Raw genomic sequence first — 14,986 nt, 5'->3', positions numbered from 1 at the left:
ATATCTCGAGTTTAAACTGACAGATGTTGGGGTGATTTTCTTGTTATGTAACTTAGATTGATGCTCCGACGCGTCAATCGACTCCAGGGGAGTAAATGAAGTCTGTAGAACGTTTCACTGATTTACACTCAGCTAGTTTCCTGGTTAGCGTGTGTCTGGGCTGACTGATATAGCAACACACACTGTAGAGCGAGTCCTACACTAGTCACTAGAAAGTCATGCTAGAAAGAGTGAAAGTGACAATGTCTTAACAATAGGGGCCACTTCCATTATTTGTAGCTGTGTGGAGGAGAGTAGTTTGGGAATGCAGCTTCAGGGTGTTACTCACTTGATGAACTGTCCCATGTCATCACATAGCGCCTCGCAGCCAGGCCATTTACACTCTCCATGGCCATAGAGAGGATGGGAACCTGCATGCTCCTCGTGGCTGGGAGAGGGAGGGAGAGAGAGCAGGTTAGAATCATCTAAACCGGACATATTACAAATGTATAGACTTCACACACTGTTGGGGAAAGCAAATGATTGAGCTCATTTCAGATGACCAAGGACAGCTGAAATAAAGCAAGCAGACACTGACACATCAATACCACCAAACGATGCCTCTGAGCAGCAAAAGCCCACACACAGAGCAAACATCCATTGTTACACAGTAAGGCCATAGTTAGTATCTTTAGTATCATACAGTAAGTGCGTAGTCAACGTGAAGCTCAGAGCAGAATGCTGTGTGTGTTCCTCTGTTCCAAACGTTCATCCTCACACAGCACTAGTCCTCCCTCCCTCCCTTCAGTCAGTGGGTGGGCAGACACCCAGACGGCCTGTCTGATTGGTGCGTAGTGGTGGTGGGCTCATCCCTCATACGGAGGCTGATTTGAGATGTGGCCGCAGGCTCTGTTTTGGTGAGACAGTTCTGTCTGTGTGTGTGTGGCTCGGAGATGCTGATTCTGGTTTGGGCCGGGTCCAGGCCAGTGTGCGTGGTTCAGATGTGGTTTGGCCCAGCCTGGCCTCGTGTCTCACACACTAATACATGGAGCTCACAGTTTATTTACATTAAATCTACTGCCATCCAGAGACGGACGGGCTGGAACAGCAATGTGCATATGTGTGTGTTCGTGTGTGTGTGTGCGTGGGTGGAGGCGGCTTCTCCCAGATCCACATCACAGGGTTGTCTAACACAAACCATCCCTCTCACAGATGGGACCATCCCAAAGACGAGCACACACTCTTCCCTTCCTCTCCTCCCCTATTCCCCTCTTCCTGGTCAGATACACAGCACAACCACTGCCAGTGTGTGTGTGTGTGTGTGTGTGTGTGTGTGTGTTGGCTGTGGTTGACTACTCTCAGTTCAGAAGCTGCTCAAACTGCAGACATTACAAACTACTGGAAAACCACACACCCGTTCACATCAGCCTTGCATTAGCTGTAGCATGCTAGCCCCCTCCTTTCTCCTCACTTCAGCCTCCTCTGCCTCCCTGTTAGCATGGGCCAGCCAAATAACACAGGAGATTAGCGCTAAGCTAGCTCGCATACTTCCCCCACACAGAGGGAGAATGTCCTCATTCTGGGCATGTCAGGTCTGTGTGTGTGTGTGTGTGTGTGTGTGTGTGTGTGTGTGTGTGTGTGTGTGTGTGTGTGTGTGTGTGTGTGTGTGTGTGTGTGTGTGTGTGTGTGTGCGTGTGTGTGTGTGTGTGTGACTCACTGGCTATTGGATAGCGGGCCACCTTTGGAGTAAGGCGTGAGGTGTTCATCTCCGAGGTCTGCCTTGCTGAAGGAGGAGATCCATTCAAAGAGTCTTGCTCTTAAAGCCGGGATAAAAACAGCCCACAGGTGAATACAGTACCCCCTAACACCCTCAATCTCCTCTGAACACACAGGCAACTAACAAACACATAGAAATATTACAGATGTACCCCCTAACACCCTCAATCTCCTCTGAACACACAGGCAACTAACAAACACATAGAAATAATACAGATGTACCCCCTAACACCCTCAATCTCCTCTGAACACACAGGCAACTAACAAACACATAGAAATATTACAGATGTACCCCCTAACACCCTCAATCTCCTCTGAACACACAGGCAACTAACAAACACATAGAAATAATACAGATGTACCCCCTAACACCCTCAATCTCCTCTGAACACACAGGCAACTAACAAACACATAGAAATATTACAGATGTACCCCCTAACACCCTCAATCTCCTCTGAACACACAGGCAACTAACAAACACATAGAAATATTACAGATGTACCCCCTAACACCCTCAATCTCCTCTGAACACACAGGCAACTAACAAACACATAGAAATATTACAGATGTACCCCCTAACACCCTCAATCTCCTCTGAACACACAGGCAACTAACAAACACATAGAAATAATACAGATGTACCCCCTAACACCCTCAATCTCCTCTGAACACACAGGCAACTAACAAACACATAGAAATATTACAGATGTACCCCCTAACACCCTCAATCTCCTCTGAACACACAGGCAACTAACAAACACATAGAAATAATAGCACGACACACACAACACATTTCTCAGTCCCCCCTTCCCCTCCATGTCATAATGTTCACCCAGACACTCATGCTCAACTGGCACCTTGGCAGCAGGAGAGGAGTAGGCTGTGCCCTACTCCAGACAACACACAACAAACACCACATATCAAATGACCTGAGGGCCGTTTACACTGGAGTATTACACACACACACCCTACACACACATACACACACACACACCCTACACACACATACACACAGCATGGTAATACACAGAGTCTCTTTGTCAAACCAAGGAGAGGCAGTCTAAAGACATAGTAACTATGTGTGAATTAGTTCCAGCACAGTTCCTCTCCAGGGCACATGGAGGTCACATCAGAGACACTGTATCACTATCTGTCTACATCACACTCTCATTAGCTCTATCGGAGCTGTGTGTGTGTGTGTGTGTGTGTGTGTGTGTGTGTGTGTGTGTGTGTGTGAGCCACGTTTGTTTGCAATCATCTAACAATAACTTATTGAACCCATGTATGAAATATCTCCCCTGAGGTCTATGCACATAGCCTTACACTTATTGAACCCATGTATGAAATATCTCCCCTGAGGTCTATGCACATAGCCTTACACTTATTGATATCTGCTCTGTAGCGCGGGGAGACGTTTGTAATGCACCCAACTGTACCTGTCTCTGTACCTGTCTCTCTTTGGGGTGTGGTTGTCCTGTCCATTGTGCAGGCTGTGCAGGCTGCTGTGTGTGTTTGCTTTGGGGAAAGAGGTTGAGGTAGAGTTGGTGCTGAGGTCCAGACCCTCTCCAGTGTGCTGCTGCTTCAGGGCCTCCTCTGCAGACTGCACCCCCGACACCTCCTTCCACAGCTGCTGCAGGTCCCCAGGACACATGGCTGCAGGGGGGAGGAGAGGGGTGCGTGGAAGAGGGAGAGGGGAGAGGTGGAGATAGAGTTAGTAGATATTAGTCACAAAAAAACATTTTATAACCCCCCACCCAGTGACACATGCAGGCTATCCACACACACATATGCACACATGCAGTCACACACCGAGAGACTCACGCAAGTGCTCACACAGACACAGACACACACTGGGACGAGCCCCTGGTAGTGGTTAAGTATGAGGGAAATGATGGGGTAGGAACTGGAGGAAGCTACAGGCTAATTTCTGTAGGTTTGTACATGTCCTCTATTCCCCAACCTCCCATTAGTAATGAAGACCGATGCAAACAACGCTGCTTTAGTCACTGTGAGTGCTACGCTGTGTGGGGGTGTGGGTCTGAGGCTCAGTTTGGTGGCTTGTTGTAGCTTTTTCTGCTCGTATTTCACTGTGAGAGGAAAGGTCCACCCAACAGCCCCCACCAACACACACCAGACCACCCTACCCTCTCTGCATCTGGCCCAAGCCGAGCCACAGCCTTTACTTCTCTCTCACACATGGCAGATAGCACACACACACACACACACACGGCAGAGTCCTAACAGAAATCCAAGTATTATGTCTGCTCCGTCTGCTTTCTTCTCTCGGCCCGCCAAAACAAAACCCATCACTCTGGAGGAATGGGACTCTGTGTGTGTGTGTGTGTGTGTGTGGATGTACGTGTATGTGAATTGATTTAAACTGACAACTATCTTTATTGGCAACCGCAAGTGTGTGTGTGTGTCTACATATCTAACATTTTGCCTGAGTGAAGTTAGATTACTGCAGAAATGCATTCGTCCCAATCAACAATGAATATTTGTTTTTGTAAAGGACGTTTCATGTAATGTTTCTCAACTGTAAGTTACTAATGGTAAAACTAGAATTAAGTATGTATAATCTATAAACTCAATATACAAAATGTATCCACCACACACACATGCATGCACACACACAGGATGGATGGAGGGACACACACACTCCACGGGTAGCGGGCTCGGAGGGGCAGGGCTACCAGGGTGTGTGTGTGTGTGTGTGTGTGTGGCTGGCCAGAGGAATGCTCTTGCTCACGCCTGGCTGAGCCGTCACAATGGACAGGCTCTTTCACACTGCAGGGAAATTCCACTCTGACGAGAGGGAGAGAGGGAGAAAGAGAGAAGAGGAGAGAGAGAGATAGAGAGAGAGAGAGGGAGAGGGAGAGCGAGAGGGAGAGCGAGAGAAAGAGAGAGAGAGAGAGAGAGGGAGGGAGAGCGAGAGAAAGAGAGAGAGAGCAAGAGAGGGAGAGAGGGAGAGAGAAAGAGAGAGCAAGAGGGAGAGAGAGAGAGAGAGGGAGAGGGAGAGCGATAGGGAGAGCGAGAGAAAGAGAGAGAGAGAGAGAGAGAGACAGAGCAAGAGAGGGAGGGAGAGAGAGAGAGAGAGAGAGACAGAGAAAGAGAGGGAGGGAGAGAGAGAGAGGGAGAGAGAGAGAGGGAGAGCGAGAGGGAGAGAGAGAGAAAGAGAGAGAGAGGAGGGGCGATGCCAAAAGCAAAGGTTTAAAGCTGTCTGATAAATTCCACTCTAAAAACGTCTCCAGTCTGTCTATCACACTCATTCAGTGGACAGTACTTTTAGAGGGGAAGGCTAGAGTAAAAAGTCCAGGCCTGTAGACCTGAGGGGCGGGGGTCGCTAGTGTGCTGCGATGGAGAGAGAGAGAGAGAGAAGGAGTGAAGAAAAAAAGGAAGAAAGGGAGGGAGAGAGAGGGAGGGAGGATGGGGCAGGAAACTCTATCCTGGTCTGTGTTTGTTCTTCCCAGTCAGGGCTTTAGTAATGTTACGGCCACTTTGGAACTACTAAGCTCTCTCTGTGTGTGTGTGTGTGTGTGTACACCCCTAAAGCTGGGGTTGTTTATGGAGGACCGCACATACACACACAGACACTGGGGCGGGGCGGTCAGCAGTCAACATTCATATCTGTAAAACCTCTGTGACAAAATATGAGGAGGGAGAGTCCAGACAAACACACACGCACAAGCAGACTCACACAACCATGAGGGAGAGTCCAGACAAACACACACGCACAAGCAGACTCACACAACCATGAGGGAGAGTCCAGACAAACACACACGCACAAGCAGACTCACACAACCATGAGGGAGAGACAAAACAAGAATGTAGTGCCCTCACTGTGTCTGGCTCATCTCAAGCACTCACAGAAACACACACACATGCACACTCCCTTCCGCCCTACAAGCTCTGAATTTAGTGGCATATTTTACCTATTATCCAAATGACTGCCTTCCTCAAACCCACCAATCAGGTTAGCCTTTTATCTTTTATGAGCTGATTAAGTTAACAGGCTTCACATGTGGCCCTGGGTACTAGGGCTGTGTGTGTGTGTGTGTGTGTGTGTGTGTGCATATGTGTGAGTGTGCCTGCACACAGCTTGAAATGATGCCTGGGCTGAGGGCAGTGGTAGCTCTTTAGTACTGTCATTATTAGTATTAAAACAGTCCCTCCATCTGGCAAACTATGTAGGGGTGCAACCAGGCATCTGGGCTATGTACAGTTGGGAGGTATGGAGGAGGTAGGAGGGTTTGTTGGGTAAGTAAGCTATGGGATGTGTGTGTACCTTGCTGCAGGCTCTGCATGGGGTTAGTGGGCTGTAGGGAGACCAGGCCTTGTCTCTGCAGGTTGATCATGTGCTGCTGTTGAAGTTGCTGCATCTGAATGAGCTGCTGCTGGAAAGCCAACTGCTTGTTACCTATCTGCTGCTGTGGAGAGAAGAGAAGCAAAGAGAGTTAGTACATGTTACATTCCCAACCGTTCCAACCTACTCTGCTTGTTACCTATCTGCTGCTGTGGAGAGGAGGTGAAGGGGGAGGGAGGAGGTGAAGGGGTGGAGGGAGGAGGTGAAGGGGGGGAGGGAGGAGGTGAAGGGGGGAGGGAGGAGGTGAAGGGGTGGAGGGAGGAGGTGAAGGGGTGGAGGGGGGAGGTGAAGGGGTGGAGGGAGGAGGTGAAGTGATGGAGGGAGGAGATAAAGGGTGGAGGGAGGAGATAAAGGCTGGAGGGAGGAGGTGAAAGGGTGGAGGGAGGAGGTGAAGGGGTGGAGGGAGGAGGTGAAGGGGTGGAGGGAGGAGGTGAAGGGCTGGAGGGAGGAGATAAAGGGTGGAGGGAGGAGGTGAAGGGCTGGAGGGAGGAGATAAAGGGTGGAGGGAGATGAAGGGATGGAGAGAGGAGATAAAGGGTGGAGGGAGGAGGTGAAGGGATGGAGAGAGGAGGTGAAGTGGTGGAGGGAGGAGGTGAAGAGGTGGAGGGAGGAGATAAAGGGTGGAGGGAGGAGGTGAAGGGATGGAGAGAGGAGGTGAAGTAGTGGAGGGAGGAGGTGAAGAGGTGGAGGGAGGAGATAAAGGGTGGAGGGAGGAGGTGAAGGGATGGAGAGAGGAGGTGAAGTGGTGGAGGGAAGAGGTGAAGGGGTGGAGGGAGGAGGTGAAGGGCTGGAGGGAGGAGGTGAAGGGATGGACGGAGGAGGTGAAGTGGTGCAGGGAAGAGGTGAAGGGATGGAGGGAGGAGGTGAAGGGATGGATGGAGGAGGTGAAGGGATGGAGAGGAGGTGAAGGGATGGAGGGAGGAGGTGAAGTGGTGGAGGGAAGAGGTGAAGGGGTGGAGGGAGGAGGTGAAGGGCTGGAGGGAGGAGATAAAGGGTGGAGGGAGGAGGTGAAGGGATGGAGAGAGGAGGTGAAGTGGTGGAGGGAAGAGGTGAAGGGATGGAGGGAGGAGGTGAAGGGATGGAGAGAGGAGGTGAAGTGGTGGAGGGAAGAGGTGAAGGGGTGGAGGGAGGAGGTGAAGGGCTGGAGGGAGGAGATAAAGGGTGGAGGGAGGAGGTGAAGGGATGGAGAGAGGAGGTGAAGTGGTGCAGGGAAGAGGTGAAGGGATGGAGGGAGGATGTGAAGGGATGGATGGAGGAGGTGAAGGGGTGGAGGCAGGAGGTGAAAGGGTGGAGGGAGGAGGTGAAGGGTGGAGGGAGGAGGTGAAGGGCTGGAGGGAGGAGATAAAGGGTGGAGGGAGGAGATAAAGGCTGGAGGGAGGAGATGAAGGGGTGGAGGGAAGAGGTGAAGGGGTGGAGGGAGGAGGTGAAGGGCTGGAGGGAGGAGATAAAGGGTGGAGGGAGGAGGTGAAGGGATGGAGAGAGGTGAAGTGGTGGAGGGAAGAGGTGAAGGGGTGGAGGGAGGAGGTGAAGGGATGGAGAGAGGAGGTGAAGTGGTAGAGGGAAGAGGTGAAGGGATGGAGGGAGGAGGTGAAGGGATGAGGGAGGAGGTGAAGGGATGGAGAGAGGAGGTGAAGGGATGAGGGAGGAGGTGAAGGGATGGATGGAGGAGGTGAAGGGGTGGAGGGAGGAGGTGAAGGGATGAGGGAGGAGGTGAAGGGAGGAGGTGAAGGGATGGATGGATGGAGAAGGTGAAGGGGTGGAGGCAGGAGGTGAAAGGGTGGAGGGAGGAGGTGAAGGGGTGGGGGGAGGAGGTGAAGGGGTGAGGTGAAGGGGTGGAGGGAGGAGGTGAAGGGATGGAGGGAGGAGGTGAAGGGGTGAGGTGAAGGGGTGGAGGGAGGAGGTGAAGGGGTGGAGGGAGGAGGTGAAGGGGTGGAGGGAGGAGGTGAAGGGGTGAGTAGTATAGACTACATGGCATGTGGCGATAAGGTCAACGTGTGTCGCAGTGATGAATGTCCCCCATTCTGGTTTCCCTGTCGGTACCGGTCTTAGCCTGTGTTTCGCTGGTTGATGCCCCCCCCAGAGAGATGGCCCTTATCTTCCCCAGTAAACAGAGGGAGAGGAAAGGCAGAGGGAAGCAGAGAGAGAGAGAGAAATAGGCAGAGCGAGAGAGAGAGAGAGAGAGAGAGAGAGAGGAGGGGTGGAAAAATAAACTAAATATACGTTTTTCTATTGGAGAGCGAGTGGTGGCCAACGAGCCTTTGGACAGAGAGGAGGAACTGTGTGGTGTCAGGAAAATAACCTCACACTCAACGTCAACAAAACTAAGGAGATGATTGTGGACTTCAGGAAACAGCAGAGGGAACACCCCCCTATCCACATCGATGGAACAGTAGTGGAGAGGGTAGCAAGTTTTAAGTTCCTCGGCATACACATCACAGACAAACTGAATTGGTCCACTCACACAGACAGCATTGTGAAGAAGGCGCAGCAGCGCCTCTTCAACCTCAGGAGGCTGAAGAAATTCGGCTTGTCACCAAAAGCACTCACAAACTTCTACAGATGCACAATCGAGAGCATCCTGGCGGGCTGTATCACCGCCTGGTACGGCAACTGCTCCGCCCTCAACCGTAAGGCTCTCCAGAGGGTAGTGAGGTCTGCACAACGCATCACCTGGGGCAAACTACCTGCCCTCCAGGACACCTACACCACCCGATGTCACAGGAAGGCCATAAAGATCATCAAGGACATCAACCACCCGAGCCACTGCCTGTTCACCCCGCTATCATCCAGAAGGCGAGGTCAGTACAGGTGCATCAAAGCTGGGACCGAGAGACTGAAAAACAGCTTCTATCTCAAGGCCATCAGACTGTTAAACAGCCACCACTAACACTGAGTGGCTGCTGCCAACACACTGACACTGACTCAACTCCAGCCACTTTAATAATGGGAATTGATGGGAAATTATGTAAATATATCACTAGCCACTTTAAACAATGCTACCTTATATAATGTTACTTACCCTACATTATTCATCTCATATGCATACATATATACTGTACTCTATATCATCGACTGTATCCTTATGTAATACATGTATCACTAGCCACTTTAACTATGCCACTTTGTTTACATACTCATCTCATATGTATATACTGTACTCGATACCATCTACTGTATCTTGCCTATGCTGCTCTGTACCATCACTCATTCATATATCCTTATGTACATATTCTTTATCCCCTTACAACTACTGTACAAGACAGTAGTTTTGGAATTGTTAGTTAGATTACTTGTTATTACTGCATTGTCGGAACTAGGAGCACAAGCATTTCGCTACACTCGCATTAACATCTGCTAACCATGTGTATGTGGCAAATAAAATTTGATTTGATTTGAACTCACAGGAACGCCACCGAGGTCACTTCCTTCCAGAATGGGCATCTGGGGAGGTAGGGTGTGCGTGTGTGTTTAGGGAGGCAGGCAGAGGGTCACTATGTCAGCACTACAGTCATTTTTTTCCCAGAGAGAGAAGAGAAGAAAAATAAATCTGATCTGCCAGTTACAATGTTCCACCGCTTGTTCTCTTGACATCTGTCACAACTGCACACTCAACAACCTTCTCATAGACCCGCACCAAGCCAAATACACTTTAGTGTCTACAGCTAGGTACAGAATATTTGATTGACCATGTAACTAGGGCCGGAGTTTTTCCTATTTCAGTCATTTGGTCATGATCAGGAAAAACTCTAGGCCTTGTCTGTAGCTTTTGCTGTTTGAAGCTCTATAGCACTGTTCAACACTTTCCCTCTCTCTTGGTCCATCTCTTCTCCTCCCTGGTCCTGTCTGTCCGTTTCATGTCCCTCCTCTACCCCGTCCCTCCCTCTATCTCACCCTCTCTCTCCAGAGACATGGTAGTGGTTCTTTAACACATTGTGTGTGTGTTCTGTTTACATTAGCCGCGGCTGAGTGGCCAAAGCTAGCGTAGTAACAGGCTGTCAATGTGATTTATGAGCACATCACACACTGTCTGAGCCTGCCAGTCACACACACACACACACACACACACACGGTCCCAAATGGCTAGTGTGACAGACAGAGTCACTTCATCAAGCTGACTTCTGACCAACCCAATGCACCACTCACAAACACGTACGCAAACACACACTCTTTCAGCATCACTTCTACACAGAAAAGAGCGAGTGGAACAATCAGAGAATAGAGAAGAGGTCAAAAAGTCACAGTCATCGATGCACAAACACTCAAAAAGGCACAGGGGAGATTTGTATTTTTTTTTATCCTACTCTCTCTCTCCATCCCTCTCTCTCTCTCCATCCCCCTCTCTCTCCATCTCTCTCTCTCTCTCCATCACTCTCTCTCTCATTCTCTCCATCCCTCTCTCTCTCCATCCCTCTCTCTCTCTCCATCCCTCTCTCTCTCCCCCTCTCTCCATCCTTCCATCCCTCTCCCCCTCTCTCCATCACTCTCTCTCTCTCTCCATCCCTCCCTCTCTCCCTATCCCCTAGAAACTTCTCCTATCCCCTAGGCACTTCCCCTATCCCCTAGGCACTTCCCCTATCCCCTATGCACTTCCCCTATCCCCTAGACACTTCCCCTATCCCCTAGGCACTTCCCCTATCCCCTAGACACTTTAGACACTTCCCCTATCCCCTAGACACTTCCCCTATTCCCTAGACACTTCCCCTATCCTATCCCCTAGACACTTCCCCTATCCCCTAGGCACTTCCCCTATCCCCTAGGCACGTCCCCTATCCCATAGGCACTTCCCCTATCCCCTAGACACTTCCCCTATCCCCTAGGCACTTCCCCTATCTCCTAGGCACTTCCCCTATCCCCTAGGCACTTCCCCTATCCCCTAGACACTTCCCCTATCCCCTAGACACTTCCCCTATCCCCTAGGCACTTCCCCTATCCCCTAGGCACTTCCCCTATCCCATAGGCACTTCCCCTATCCCCTAGACACTTCCCCTATCCCCTAGACACTTCCCCTATCCCCTAGACACTTCCCCTATCCTATCCCCTAGGCACTTCCCCTTATCCCCTAGGCACTTCCCCTATCCCCTAGGCACTTCCCCTATCCCCTAGACACTTCCCCTATCCCCTAGGCACTTCCCCTATCCCCTAGGCACTTCCCCTATCTCATAGGCACTTCCCCTATCCCCTAGGCACTTCCCCTATCTCATAGGCACTTCCCCTATCCCATAGGCACTTCCCCTATCCCCTAGGCACTTCCCCTATCCCCTAGACACTTCCCCTATCCCCTAGACACTTCCCCTATCCCCTAGGCACTTCCCCTATCCTATCCCCTAGACACTTCCCCTTATCCCCTAGGCACTTATCCTATCCCCTAGGCACTTCCCCTATCCCCTAGACACTTCCCCTATCTCATAGGCACTTCCCCTATCCCCTAGGCACTTCCCCTATCCCCTAGGCACTTCCCCTATCCCCTAGGCACCTCCCCTATCCCCTAGACACTTCCCCTATCCCCTAGACACTTCCCCTATCCCCTAGGCACTTCCCCTATCCCCTAGGCACTTCCCCTATCTCATAGGCACTTCCCCTATCCCCTAGGCACTTCCCCTATCCCCTAGACACTTCCCCTATCCCCTAGACACTTCCCCTATCCCCTAGACACTTCCCCTATCCCCTAGGCACTTCCCCTATCCCCTAGGCACTTCCCCTATCCCATAGGCACTTCCCCTATCCCCTAGACACTTCCCCTATCCCCTAGACACTTCCCCTATCCCCTAGGCACTTCCCCTATCTCATAGGCACTTCCCCTATCCCCTAGGCACTTCCCCTATCCCCTAGACACTTCCCCTATCCCCTAGACACTTCCCCTATCCCCTAAGCACTTCCCCTATCCCCTAGGCACTTCCCCTATCCCCTAGGCACTTCCCCTATCCCCTAGGCACTTCCCCTATCTCATAGGCACTTCCCCTATCCCTTAGACACTTCCCCTATCCCCTAGACACTTCCCCTATCCCCTAGGCACTTCCCCTATCCCCTAGGCACTTCCCCTATCCCCTAGACACTTCCCCTTATCCCCTAGACACTTCCCCTATCCCCTAGACACTTCCCCTATCCCCTAGGCACTTCCCCTATCCCCTAGGCACTTCCCCTATCCCCTAGACACTTCCCCTATCCCCTAGACACTTCCCCTTATCCCCTAGACACTTCCCCTATCCCCTAGGCACTTCCCCTATCCCCTAGGCACTTCCCCTATCTCATAGGCACTTCCCCTATCCCCTAGACACTTCCCCTATCCCCTACCCCTATCCCCTAGACACTTCCCCTATCCCCTAGGCACTTCCCCTAACCCCTAGGCACTTCCCCTATCCCCTAGACACTTCCCCTTATCCCCTAGACCCTTCCCCTATCCCCTAGACACTTCCCCTATCCCCTAGGCACTTCCCCTATCCCCTAGGCACTTCCCCTATCCCTAGACACTTCCCCTATCCCCTAGACACTTCCCCTTATCCCCTAGACACTTCCCCTATCCCCTAGGCACTTCCCCTATCCCCTAGGCACTTCCCCTATCTCATAGGCACTTCCCCTATCCCCTAGACACTTCCCCTATCCCCTAGACACTTCCCCTATCCCCTACCCCTATCCCCTAGACACTTCCCCTATCCCCTAGGCACTTCCCCTATCCCCTAGGCACTTCCCCTATCCCCTAGGCACTTCCCCTATCTCATAGGCACTTCCCCTATCCCTTAGACACTTCCCCTATCCCCTAGGCACTTCCCCTATCCCCTAGGCACTTCCCCTATCCCCTAGACACTTCCCCTTATCCCCTAGGCACTTCCCCTATCCCCTAGGCACTTCCCCTATCCCCTAGACACTTCCCCTATCCCCTAGGCACTTCCCCTATCCCCTAGGCACTTCCCCTATCCCCTAGACACTTCCCCTTATCCCCTAGACACTTCCCCTATCCCCTAGACACTTCCCCTATCCCCTAGGCACTTCCCCTACCCCTAGGCACTTCCCCTATCCCTAGACACTTCCCCTATCCCCTAGACACTTCCCCTTATCCCTTAGACACTTCCCCTATCCCCTAGACACTTCCCCTATCCCCTAGGCACTTCCCCTATCCCCTAGGCACTTCCCCTATCCCCTAGACACTTCCCCTTATCCCCTAGACACTTCCCCTATCCCCTAGGCACTTCCCCTATCCCCTAGGCCAGTGGTATTAAATGTCGGGGTGGCGACCACAGCTGCAGTGGGGGTTGCCAACATGTTTAAATAAGAGTACAGATCATTGTATGCCATTTTTTTTGAGGAAGTAATAAAATAAAAAAATGTTTTATGTATTTATTGGTTTCTATTCATTTTGATAGAGATTAAAATGATATTATTTGTTGATATGCATTTGGGTTGGGGTGGAGTCGTGAGAAATGATGGCAGTAAAAATAGGGTCCCTGTTGAAAAAGTTTGAATACCACTGCCCTTCCCCTCAGTGTCTGAGGGTTTTTGTTTTTTCCTTTCAATTAAGACCTAGAAAACCAAGTACTAATTATTGACCTTAATTCATCAATCAAGTACAAGGGTGCACCGAAAACCCACAGACACTCTGCCCTCTGTGGAATGAGTTTGACACATGTGACCTAACCTCGATTTCCTGGGCACTTGATAAGCAGGTGACCTACATAGACCTATGTAACCTACCTGCCATACCCAATCTAACTAGTAGGTTGAGCACCGCCAGGCCTGGAGGTCCACAGTCCTGCTGCTTGTCCTTCTTCCTCTCAGTCCTGGGACACCAGGTGAGTGGAGACAATCAATGTCATTAACCATTCAATTAACCACCAGCTAGAAAACAAGCAGTATTGCGGTTCTGGAGGCATATCAATATGTCTGAGTTGGACTGTTGATGACTGTAAGGCATTGAGTTAGACTGTACAGCAGGCTTAGCTTTAACTGAACACAGGAGATGATGCATGTCCACAACAGTGGGTATGGTGAACCATCACACATCAACTGTGGTGTGTGTGGTGTGTGTGTGTGTGTGTGTGTGTGTGTGTGGTGTGTTTGTGTGTGTGTGTGTGTGTGTGTGGTGTGTTTGTGTGTGTGTGTGTGTGTGTGTGTGGTGTGTTTGTGTGTGTGTGTGTGTGTGTGTGTGTGTGTGTGTGTGTGTGTGTGTGACCAGTGTTTGCACTTGTCTGGTTGTTACAGGAAAACAAAACCGGCGACTCGGACAGGAGAAGGAAAAAAGGAAAAACAGCATTAGACACGGTCTCTACATGCAAGTCAACCACAACTGGTTTGCTTTGGTCACGGATGAGTTGGCTGACCGCTGTAGGCGAGGGGGGAGAGGGTCCACAGGGAGAGGGGGATCAGGGATGAGAGAGGAGGAAAGGATGGCGGGAGGGAGAAAGGAGGGATGATCTAGGGCGAACCTCCTCGTGCAATTCCCACAATGGTCTCTGGAGTCCATGAGCTCTCTAGAAGCCTGTCTCTGTTTCCTACCTGCTCTTTTCTCCTTCTTTCTCTCTCACTTCTCTCTCTCTCTCTCCCTCTTTCTCTCTCACTTTTCTCTTTCTCTCTCACTTCTCCTTTCCTCTGTTACTGTCACATCCCTCCTCTACTCTCTGAAAATTGGATGACGAGTGTGTGTTTGTATGTGGAGAGTGTGTGTGTGTGTTTGTATGTGGAGAGTGTGTGTGTTTGTATGTCTGAGAGTGTGTGTGTTTGTGATAAAATCACTATATTATTGTTGTCTTAGACACCTCTGACAACTGATAACCAATGATCCCTCAAAAAAAATTAGGCACTCAGCAAATTTCGGGTCTTCTGAGCAGAAACTTGAATGATGTGAAAACTTCCAGCGCGAGTTTACTGTGAATATTG

At 50.8% G+C, this 14,986-nt stretch overlaps 1 protein-coding gene across 8 annotated transcripts in view; it reads right to left on the bottom strand.

The window, feature by feature from the left end:
• foxp4 (forkhead box P4) overlaps window positions 1-14,986 on the bottom strand; it is a 201,183-nt gene that overhangs the window by 42,885 nt on the left and 143,312 nt on the right. For 2 of the 8 annotated variants that reach the window (XM_090241240.1, XM_090241239.1), the window contains exons 6-9: window positions 6,041-6,182; window positions 3,204-3,408; window positions 1,697-1,795; window positions 329-427 (exon numbers count right to left, since the gene is read on the bottom strand). In XM_090241240.1, coding sequence (XP_090097366.1) covers window positions 329-427; window positions 1,697-1,795; window positions 3,204-3,408; window positions 6,041-6,182 — 545 coding nt within the window. Of the gene's footprint in view, window positions 1-328; window positions 428-1,696; window positions 1,796-3,191; window positions 3,409-6,040; window positions 6,183-14,986 lie in introns of all 8 variants that reach the window. The other 6 variants (XM_036983565.2, XM_090241238.1, XM_090241241.1 and 3 more) reach the window with 3 other exon arrangements.

This window comes from Oncorhynchus mykiss, chromosome 7 (genome assembly GCF_057628025.1).
Source record: "Oncorhynchus mykiss isolate SJ-2025 chromosome 7, ASM5762802v1, whole genome shotgun sequence".
Classification (NCBI taxonomy): Eukaryota; Metazoa; Chordata; class Actinopteri; order Salmoniformes; family Salmonidae; genus Oncorhynchus; species Oncorhynchus mykiss.
This window is presented reverse-complemented; position numbering and strand designations above follow the sequence as displayed.